This window comes from Anneissia japonica, unplaced genomic scaffold (genome assembly GCF_011630105.1).
Source record: "Anneissia japonica isolate Jap-2015-1 unplaced genomic scaffold, ASM1163010v1 scaffold20162_len13056_cov140, whole genome shotgun sequence".
NCBI lineage: Eukaryota > Metazoa > Echinodermata > Crinoidea > Comatulida > Comatulidae > Anneissia > Anneissia japonica.
In genome coordinates, this window is record NW_022714893.1 from 1,469 (window position 1) to 12,720 (window position 11,252).

The 11,252-nt window shown below is 34.7% G+C and overlaps 1 protein-coding gene across 1 annotated transcript; it reads right to left on the minus strand.

Annotated features, from left to right (window-relative positions):
- Positions 1-405: 405 nt before the first annotated feature.
- Positions 406-6,047, minus strand: LOC117109136. The gene is made up of 3 exons (XM_033251387.1): positions 5,984-6,047; positions 4,828-4,871; positions 406-816 (listed from the first exon to the last, which is right to left on the minus strand). Exons 1-3 carry the CDS (start codon positions 6,031-6,033, stop codon positions 542-544), a joined length of 369 nt encoding a protein of 122 aa, XP_033107278.1. The 5' UTR covers positions 6,034-6,047; the 3' UTR covers positions 406-541.
- Between the last annotated feature and the right edge of the window lie 5,205 nt (positions 6,048-11,252).

The following is an 11,252-nucleotide window of genomic DNA, read 5'->3' on the forward strand; positions in this document are numbered from 1 at the left end:
CAGCCACATTTTGTCATTTAGTTTTATAAGCTGAAAAAGCCGGGGCAGCGCCTGACAGGGGGCTTGATTCCCCATCAGTCTCAAGCCCCCCATCGGCCAAAGCTCGTTGAGCAGTCGGACCCAAAAAAAAAAAAAAAAAAAAAAAGGCCTAGTTTTCCCATCCCAGTACTTTACTGCCTACACCAAGCCAAGTTTGTCTTACCAATCATTTTGTTTGGATCTGATCAGTCAAGCAGTACATAACAATGGTGAATCGACCATTGACGGCGATCTAGAAGTCCCCATTAAAAAAAAAATTTTGTTTTGTGAGGAGGGGACACACCCCCACCCTCCCCCACCCCCATCACCAATTCTAAAAATTCTGGATCCGCCCTCTTAATAGATTAAAATCTGAATTAATTACAGTATTATTAACAAAATCTAAATCATTTTTTTTTTTTAATTTAAAAAAAAATAAATTGTGATTCAATTATGAAGCCATTGTCAAGTTCATTTCAGTAAAAGACTGCAGTTTTACCCTTTACGGTATTTATTTCTCATTTCATGTTGTGCACAGAAGATTGTACTTAATGATTGATAAATTTACCTGTTGGTCTTGGTCAAAATATGATCTACTGTACATCATTTCACTTTGACGGTTTGACTTCCCTCTAGGTTTATAAGGTTGTCCTCTTGTACGTACATTGCGGTTATCATACACTGGATTAGTTCTCTGACTTGGGATCATTATACAAACAATAACTACCAGTAAAATTACAAATATCAATGCTCCAACAGCTCCAAGAACTATAGCGATAATCACTAAAGTTGAAAAACCTGTTTTAAAAATAAAATAAACCCGTTTTATTGTAAAATAGGAGTAACATTATGACAAACAACTGCTTCACAAAATACAATAGTTTGAAAATAATGATAAAGTATTCTGAAATGAATATTATTAATGTCAATAATATAAACTCTTGATTGATTTTGAAAGGTCAGGGCAAAAAAATCAAGTAGATAGTATCGCATTCAATGCATTCTGATTTCAGCAGGTCAACATCACATTTTGTAAAAAATAACCTAAGCATATTGTGTTCTTAAAAAAATAACCTATGAGCTTCATTCCAAGATAGTACCATGGAGGTATTATTGAGAAGGAGATCACTCGGCAAATCTACGAGCACGCAGCGCTATGCAAATGAACCAAGATCAAAGTTGCCGCAGCGCGTAAAGAACGTTTGCGCGATGCCTTTGAAGTCCCATGTGTTCCCCGCCATCAAATTTTCAGCAGGCATAGTTGACCAATTATACACATCTAGATGTGTATAAGAGACAGCTGTTAAATAATGAGACAAGCATTTTAATCATGGAAGACGTTGTTTAATGGAGAGAATGTACTCTTTTAGCTACAGTTACAATATTAAAGTGAAGGATATTCCTTTTTGTCATAATGTTATTCCCATTTTTACAATAAAAGTATGCATGTGCTATTTCCTGGCAGATGAGCTAGTCTTAGTATAATGCGCTTGCGCAGATATACTCTATGCTATGGTAGTGGAATTTTTCTGTAAAATGAAATGTGTTACAGTTCATTGAATTTTTATGTAAAATGCATGCCAAATACTGTCAGTGTAATATTAGTTTTATCAGGGAGTTGGTAATTGGTCCTATGTTTTGACAGATGAACAATGGCTGATAGCACCTTGTCTGATAATTGACTTTGTTAGGGTAATTCTGACCTAGTTTCTGCAGTATACTCATAACTCCTATCAGGAGCCTATTATTTTTTCAATATGGTGGGGAGCTGAGGTGGGTATGGTATCTAGTCCATTTCTACTAACATTAAATCCTGTATCCTGCCCCTGCCATGGGTCAGAAAAAGGGTAGCTGCTTAGCAGGTTCAGGCATGTGAGTAAGGATATTCGATTTCCACTGAAACCCCAGCACGAGTGAATGAAGTGACCGAGCGCGGGTAGGTACAGGAGGGTAATCCCCTCCTGTTAGAAATTTTAACAACCTATGGGCATGCATTTCCTACGAAGCAATGTTGTGAATGTGTAGTAATTGCTTACTGTCCATACGCCCTGATTAGGTACTGTGTTGTTTTATTTCCAATTCCGACACAAATTATAGCCATAGACTACTTTTTCTGTACATGCATAAGTGCCGTAATTTGGGCAATTACTGTATTATGATTATCGTTCTTTGTCGTGTTACTTTACGGTAAAGGCTAACCTAGCTACCTGACCTCATTTATTCATCATCGTCAGCATCATCTCTCCATCATTTGATAGGATATTAACATGTAACTCATTACTCACCATTCATACTGTAAAGTATTTTAATTACGCGGATGATACCTGAAATGATATCTCGAATTTGTGCGGAAAATAGGTGTGCAGAATCGTAACCACTGCATAATACATTGACTAGCCTATATTAGGAATTCAAAGCCCCTATTTTTTGGCAAAATCTGCATGGAAATCAGCCCTTATTTTCAGAAATGTGCAATCAGATTCTTATATCTAGGCTTATTTTTTTGCGTGGAGGATATTCCCCGTGCAGGCATCACTATAGTCTGGTTACAATTATAAAAAAAAAATCAATACGATGACAGCATTTTCGATATTTTAAGGAATAGTAAATACAGTATAGCAGAAATGTTTCATTTCATTAAACATAAACTGTCTCATATTTATTGTTCAACATAAACAAACAACATATACAGTACTTGCTGGAACATTCACTCATTCAGTTGTGGGAGTTGTTGAAACAAAAATATAAGACGAGATATATGTGTTTCATATTGCATCAGCCACCAGTACTGCAGAAAAATTACCACCTTCCAAGACTGGTATCATTTGGATTTGAACAACTATTGGTCAGAACAACCAATACAAACTCATAGTACTTCGTGCATGAGTAATCAATAGGTCGGAGCCAGAGTAGCTTAATTACCGCGGCATATAATACTATAAAGGCATTGCTGAACTGCTAAAAACAAACCTGAGTCTTATCTGTTTTCGCTCAAGTACAGTTCATTACCATCATCTGCACTTCGTACCTGCCCCCCCCCCCCATAATTTTCTCCCCGGATCTGGAATTGTATCAAAACAGTTCATTAATTAAAATAACTATGGAATTCCGTGGATCCATTCTCACATGCCTGCAGTTTTCCAGCTGGGGTAGCTGCTTAGCAGGTTTCCAAATTCCAGCTGCTATACCTGGCATTTAGAGATGCCATATTTTTACAATTTCTTCAAGTAGTTATGCAATCAATATCCCAACTAACTAAATAAATATTATGTCTGCTCCTACAACCATGGGCATCCCCCAATGGCAGCATATGACTTCTGCTAAATGTGGTTAAACAGTGGCAGATCCAGCAGGGGACGAAGTGGGTGCTCCCCCCACCCCCAGCCCAGTTTTGTAAATATTAAAAGAAAAAAGGACTACTTTAAGTTTGATAATAACTACAATAATTGATAACTATAATGATAATAATAAAACTAAATAACAATGATAATTACATCTTTACAGGGCACATTACAAATAACCGACAGGAAGTATTAATTTTTTCCGTTTAAGTTACACAAACACAACGTTGTATCTCCGACGCCGATTTGTTTTTTAGAACATTTTCAATCAGTAGATCGAATACCTACATGCAAATATCATACACTGTATCGTGTAGGCCTATCGTTAATATTAATTTATTAAAGTTTTTTATCATCTTAATATACTAGGCCTAGTGATCAAATACTCAAAAAAGAGTATGAAAGTTTTTATTTATCATTTTCAATGCCTATGTTGCATATTTTAATATTAGACAGATAGATGCTTAATAAGCAGACTTAAGGACCATTTTTTTAAACTTTTTTTAAAATGTTTTGTTTGATTACTGGTATGTAGATTCTCGAAAAATAGGCCTATCATCTTGTATTGTTCATTGCCCAGTGCATCATATTACTGTGTCTATGCAAATAAATACAAACACCTGTATAGGGAAATACTGTAATTGTATTGGATATTTATAAGACGCCGTTATCTGCATGGAGCGCTCATGGTGCCAGAGCCAAGCAGGACAGAAAAAAATACAAAAGTAGAAAAATAATGCGAGAAAGAAAAAGAATGAATAGGAGAAGTGCTGTTCAAACAGATGTCTTTAGTCTGGACCTGATGTGTAAGTGGGCAGAGAAATGCTGACAATACAAAATATATTTGCTTCCTTTTATCAAACCGTCTAAAGTCATTTTGATAAGTGGTAAATGCAAAGCTTCCAGGCATTTATTATAGTAGGGCCTATTATATTCTAAATAACAAATTAAGATTCAAGGACTCGGGTCAGAAAAAGACAAAAAGGATAATTTAACTACAATAAGCTGCTATCATAGGAACACACAGTGATCGCGTTTGATGGCTTCTAAATTCTCAATGTCGGATTCTGATGGTTCCAGCACTCTGTAGCCTACAGAAGCAGCCACGGTATAAGATATTGCTTCATCATGAACTTTATGTTGTTGTTAATGTTTTAATGCTTTTGATTGACTTTTGGGATTCATAGTTTTTGAGTTGGCAAACTGGGTTTCGGCAAAGTGGACACAGCAATCTGGCATGCGGCAAACTGGGTTTTGACAATCTGGCCTAGACCTATTCTTGCATTGAGTCTGTCAACACCTAGCTAGGCCACTAACCAAGGCCATGGATCTGCACTTGGGAGTAGTGGAGGGGGCGGAAAGATGAATGTGAATAAAGAAAGCATTGGACTGTACATCCACCAGGTTTATTTTGTATCATTATATAAAGTACATTTGAAAATAAGAAATGGACCTCATATGCACTTACCATCCTTGTTGCTACACACTTCTCCACTGTATCCATCAGGACACCTAAAATTGGAAATATAGATATAAATACTGTATAACAATTTTTATCATTATTTTTGGCAATATAAAACACTGAGACACTATTAAATTATGTAATCAATGAATCCATGTAGTTTCAGCACAGATTCATTTTGGCCTTGGTTGTTTCAGACCTTCTGAGCCAATACGACCTAGGTTAAGATGCTGGAAAGACATTGGTCAGGACATCATGAAGCCGAATAAAAACAGTTATATCCCAACAAATGCAAAATGTTGTATTTGCAAATTTGGGAAAATTAAGGTTAACAAACATTATTTAATCAGAAATTACATTATAAATATGTATTTTTTTCTACAAAAAAAGCCCTTTTAAATATTTATATACACATGGTAAACCAAAATTATTTTAACTCACCATGCAAACCTTCCAAAATATTTTCAATCAAAATATTTATGAAAAACATATGCACAAAAATAAATTAATTCAAATTTATTAATTTTAGGCTGTCGTATTATACTTTCAAACTTAAAAATAGTATAATACTATACTAGTTTCATCACTAAAAAGATGACATAGAAACATAGAAAGAGATAACAGCATTAAAACTATTATTTTTGTATTATATATACCCATAAAATGAGGTAATAATTACAATTATAATTCTGATTTAAACTTTAAAAACTAAAAGTACAGAATGAGTGCTATATAAATAATTAACCCAACTAAATTTTGAAGCAGAAGCAAAACCTCTCCTCAGAAAAATGAAGACAAAAGTTGTAATCTAGTCCTGTATTATAGACTGTCTGTTTTTTTTTTTTTTTTTGTATATCTTGGTATATCTGGCCTGATGTTACTACCAATATGAGAGGCGGAAACAATATTTATTTGATTTATAAGCCATGAAATACTCGCACCTGGGGCTGAAACATAGCGAGGTCCGCTTCACAACCCGTCAACGGTGCAAGTTGGGATCCAACTTTTGCTGGAAGTGAGCAATTTTATTTTTGACATTTTTAGATTCTAGCACAACAGCTATTTTTAAACAATAAACAAATGATGGTTATCAATAACTGAAAAAACATATTACAATAATTATGAAAAATATACATTAGTAAATAATATCAATTATGCTTACGAACAAGACTCAACATAGAATCTGTTGACGTTGCATACTCCACCATTCATGCATAAACCATCACAAACTGAAAGTTTAAAAAATCCAAACAAGTTCTATTTTTCTTATTTTGTTTATCTGGGGCAGGGGTAGTTCATATACTGCTCTGTTGTATACTCAAATAATCAATTAATCATCATCAACTTATTATTACATTAATATATTTACCAATAATACATAGATAAATATATACTTATATATGCCTTATATTTTTATAGCTTTTAAGATATCACCTCTTTTTGTGATCATTTTAATTGTTCTGTATTGTATCACTGGTTATTGACAAATAAATTAAATCAACCAATACTATTATTATCTGATAATAAATACAATAATAAAAAATATTAATAGTAATAACAATTAATAATAATAATAATAATGATAATAATAATAATAATTCTAGACTTATAAATATGTTTGTAAAACAAAACAGCTTTTATCATTGCCATAATGAGTAGTGATGTTGAAATTACAAAAAAAATTTATATAGTCGTAAAAAAACAGGAAAAACAAAAATGAAATGAATTATGTAGATACAAAAAAGAAAAACAACTTGACGTACGGGAAACTCGAACTATGACTGCTACTATTATTCAAAATGTGTAGAATGACGTCATGTTTGAAGAACATGGAAAAGTGACCAAAGTGCTGGTCAGAAAAAGAAAACAGGATACAAGAATAAAGATAAATTAGAACAAAAACAATGGCAGGAAAAGCCAAAAAATATTAAGTAAAAAAAAAAATGCTATGTTAGTGAAATTCAAACTATAGCCTAGTTGCAATGGTAACATAGCGAGGGTAATATGGAAACTCATAACCATTAAAGCCGGCCCTGTGTAGGTCAGTGCATTTTCAGTTCATAGTAATTCAGTGATTAAGAGCAAAAATTGTTCATGCATACTTCATGGTTATTTTGCGTATAACCTAGCTGCAACTGGCTTCAACGCTTCAGAAAACACAATTTAGTTACTGGTTTAAAAATATTTTCTAAATGGTCTTCATATGCACACCCTACTTTGGATCATTACCAAAATTCAAACATAAAATCTAAATGAAACTTTCCAGAATAGTTTGATAAGTTTTTAGAGATATTTATGTCTCGGAACTTTAAATTACCCTCAAATTCACACCCAAATCTGGATTGTCACTAAAATTTAATATTTTCTTCCTTTTACCATGGTTAAATTTTCAGTCAGATCAGCTGATTAGTTTTATTCAGGTCAGTCGATTAGTTTATACAAATACAAAATCACTTTATTGCAATCATCAATATAAAAAGAGATTGAAGTTTAACATCAAAAAGGGTTTCCCAAAAACACGACAAAACTCACAAAAGCATCATGAAAAGAAAGTGTGGAGAACGGAAATGTTGACTGTGCAGGGAAGATTACCAATTTTGGAACAAACCATGATTGATTATAAATGTTTTTGATCGATTTGTGTTAACCTTCGGGATACTAAATTGACGGGGTCTTCTAAGATTGTATTTAGAATCGCGGGCAGTAGGTAATAAATAGTTTAATCTATGATTAGAATCCTTGATTTTGTTAAAGAAATCCCTACACAGTCGAACATGTCGCTCTTCCAATGTTGGCATTTCAAGCAGAGACCGAGCTCCATTATAACTAACACCAGGAAGGATACATTTAAGCACTCTTTTTTGGATCTGTTCCAGAACTTGGCTTTGTTGCTTAGTGATATTAGTACCCCACAGTGGGGCTGCAATAGAAATGAACAAGTTCAGCGGTATTAAGACCAGCTCTACGAACTTTTTTTAAGAAGTATAATCTAGTATTGCATTTACTGATTATATAATCAATGTGGGGCTGCCAGGATAAATTATCTGATATGATAACACCAAGCAATTTAAATTCTGAAACACGTTCCAGGTTACATTCTCCAATATAGAGTTGGTAAATATCAGATTTGACTCTTTTACTAATTGTCATTTCCTTCGACTTTTTAACATTCAGTGACATATTATTGTTATTTGTCCATTCAATAATCTCATCAAGAATGGTTTGGAGCCCATTTACCTCATCCTTGCCGACGCACTTGTTGACCGAGGTGTCGTCCATATACTTCATACACGCCACTCCTTCCAAAAGATTGTCGACAAAGATGATAAACAACAACCAAGACCCCTGAGGGATCCCTCCATTGACCTTTAACCATGGAGAGACAACATTGCCAGCTTAACCCGTTGTTTTCTCTCTAAGAGAAATGCATAAATCCAAGAGATTAGATTACCATCGATTCCTAATTTAAATAATTTATTAATAAGAATGTTACGGTCAATATTAAAGGTCAAGTCTAACAGACGGAGTCTCATTTCATCCCCCTGGTCAGTTGCAGAAAAGCACTCATTTAACAGACTTATGAGAGCATCGGTGGTGCTGACACCCTGTGAACAGCCGAATTGGTCCAAATTAATCCTATGCTTAACTTGGTTCCAAACCATCTCAACGATGATTCCCTCAATGACTTTCATTGTAGACGAAGTCAGCGAGATGGGCCGCAGATCGCTCTCCAAAATTTTAGGAGGGGTCACCTTAGGTATTGGGAGCACGTCAGCTGATTTCCGAAGTTCTGGGAGAACCCCTTCCCTAATACTAGCATTTACGATGGCACAAATTGGCTTGAACAGTTTTTAGGATATCTGGTTTGGGACGTTTCCCTTTAAATGGTACTCATGTTCGCACCCTTGATTTTGAATTGTCACAAAAATGTAATAATTGCTTCCTTGTAACTTGCTTAAACTTTCTTGAAGTTTTATTTAGATCAGTTTATCAATTTTACTATATCTCATCTGGGATGTTTCCCTTTAAATGGTCCTCATATCCACACCCTACTCTGGATCGTCACAAAAATTTTATCATCATTGGACCATGATACACTCATGTGGAAAGTTTCATTTAGACAAATTGCTAAGTTTTTGGAGATATTTATGCCTCGGACATTAGAAATTGAAATGACCCCCAAATTTACACCCTAAACTGGATTGTCACCCAGTACAAGAAGGTGGAAAAACGATAAGGAAAAAAAAAATCAGAACAAAAACAATGGCTTTTCCAGCTACTGCTGGGTAAAGCCAATAAGGTAAAGCCAATAACAAGAGCACTCAGTAGAGAGCATATCTCTGTCCACTACAAATCCCTTTCTATAAAATAAATTGCCAAAAATACGTTCGCTCCACTAATCTTAAAAACACCATGTTCCACCCCAAAGCACCCAATCCAACCTCAACGAGGCCATATTTTATTTACATATTATGAAATCTTAACCATAAAATGTACAACTAAACAAGAACTACTTACAAAAACACAAACTAAAAGGAAAAAATAGAAAACCTGACAACTAAAAAAAAAAAAAACCCAAAAAACAAAGATACTACCAAATAAACTGTACTTAAAAATTATCGAAATTATGTTGAAATTATCTTTAAAAAAAATTACTATGTTTGTGGTCTCATCAATGTTGTTCCACAAGTCAGCACCACAGTATTCTAAACTCTTTCTCTTATACTTTGTATTTGGCTTATTTTAGTAGACGTTACTTTTAGATCTAGTATTGTAGGCTAATTTTCGTGCCAGGTCAATTTGATATATTCAAGAAAAAATATGTTTGAGACAAAAATTTGTAAAGCTGTTTTTCAGAATTGACAGAAAAACCAAAACAAATTTTTTTTAGAGGAGATACAGTATTTTTCAATATTAAACCAAAATAAAGCTTATATATTGTCATCTATTCATATATTGTAACAAGTTCGTGTTTTTTTTTGTATTTGAATAAACATGACTTTCAGCATATATTTGCATCATGTGTGGTTATTTAAATATTAAAGCATGGCTCAAATGCGCGACGGTATTTGAGTGAAGCGTTGTGGCAAAAGTTTTTTTCCCCTTGATTTGTTGAGTGCAACGGCTGCATGCATGATTGGCTGGGTAATGCCTTGTGTCTTGTATGCTGTGCCGTAGATTTCCGTGCATTGTATGGTATATCGGGTACTGTGGCTCGGTTTCACATACTGGTGTGACGATGTTACAGGACAGACCCAAAACCAACACGAAGCGGGCATAAGATCGTGACCATCTTAGATGTTCGGAAGAAGGGGAGGAAGATTGGAAGAAGGGGAGGATGATTGGAAGCACAGACCAATTTCTCTTTCCGATTGACCACTTGATGCCGGGAATCTCAAACTCGGGAGCCAAACTTATTAAATTATTATGAGGTTTTTTTTGTACACCCATAGTTTTGCTGAGTTCGTGTTAGCCACGTTAGTGCTGTGTTCGTATTAGCCACGTTATAAGAGCTGAGTTTGTGTTCATGCTGTTACTATCCCATTTACCAGCAAACCCTTTAAAAGGGCACTCAGGCAGGTTGGTGAACCAGGTTTTGCCAGAATCTTATCTCAATAATCCAATTAAACATCAAAGAAGAATACCTCTACTTAAGAGTCATTATCACAGCAGGCATTGCTGTTTCTCAATAAATTACCAGTATAGTATTTAAAAACCAGGCTGGAAAATTTTTAAAACCTGTTCAAAAAATTTTTGCATTTTTATTACCTTAGCTATATTTTCAGATAAAAATCATAATAGATATGCTTTTGAATTTTAAAAATCAATGACTTACGTTAGAAGTTACAACATGGTTTTTGATTTAATTGTGGTAATCTTCTTATGAACTATTCACAACTAATGAGCATCACTGTTAATCCTGTTACAAAATTCCCTAAAGCAGTAATTAATAGATAAGAAGAGATCAGCAAAACCTGGTTCAAAAATTTAAAATTTGGTAAATGGTGAAGTTTCCTCATGTAGCCACGTTAGAAGTGCTGGGTTCGTGTTAGCCACGTTAGAAGTGCTGGGTTCGTGTTAGCCACGTTATAAGAGCTGTGTTCGTGTTAGCCATGTTATAAGAGCTGCGTTAGTGTTAGCCACGTTGAAGAGCTGTATTCGTGTTAGCCATGTTATAAGAGCTGTGTTCGTATTAGCCACGTTATAAGAGCTGAGTTTGTGTTAGCCACGTTAGAAGTGCTGGGTTCGTGTTAGCCACGTTATAAGAGCTGTGTTCGTGTTAGCCATGTTATAAGAGCTGCGTTCATGTTAGCCACGTTAAAGAGCTGTATTCGTGTTAGCCACGTTTTAAGTGCTGAGTTCGTGTTAGCCACGTTGAAGAGCTGTGTTCGTATTAGCCACATCGAAGAGCTGTGTTCGTGTTAGCCACG

Excerpts from the sequence above, each read along its gene's own strand:
- LOC117109136 (XM_033251387.1), bottom strand. The coding sequence starts at position 6,033 with ATGAATGGTGGAGTATGCAACGTCAACAGATTCTATGTTGAGTCTTGT. Across the intron at positions 4,872-5,983 it reads TTCTATGTTGAGTCTTGTTC|GTGTCCTGATGGATACAGTG; the intron begins GTAAGCATAATT and ends TTCCAATTTTAG. Across the intron at positions 817-4,827 it reads AGTGTGTAGCAACAAGGATG|GTTTTTCAACTTTAGTGATT; the intron begins GTAAGTGCATAT and ends TTTTTAAAACAG.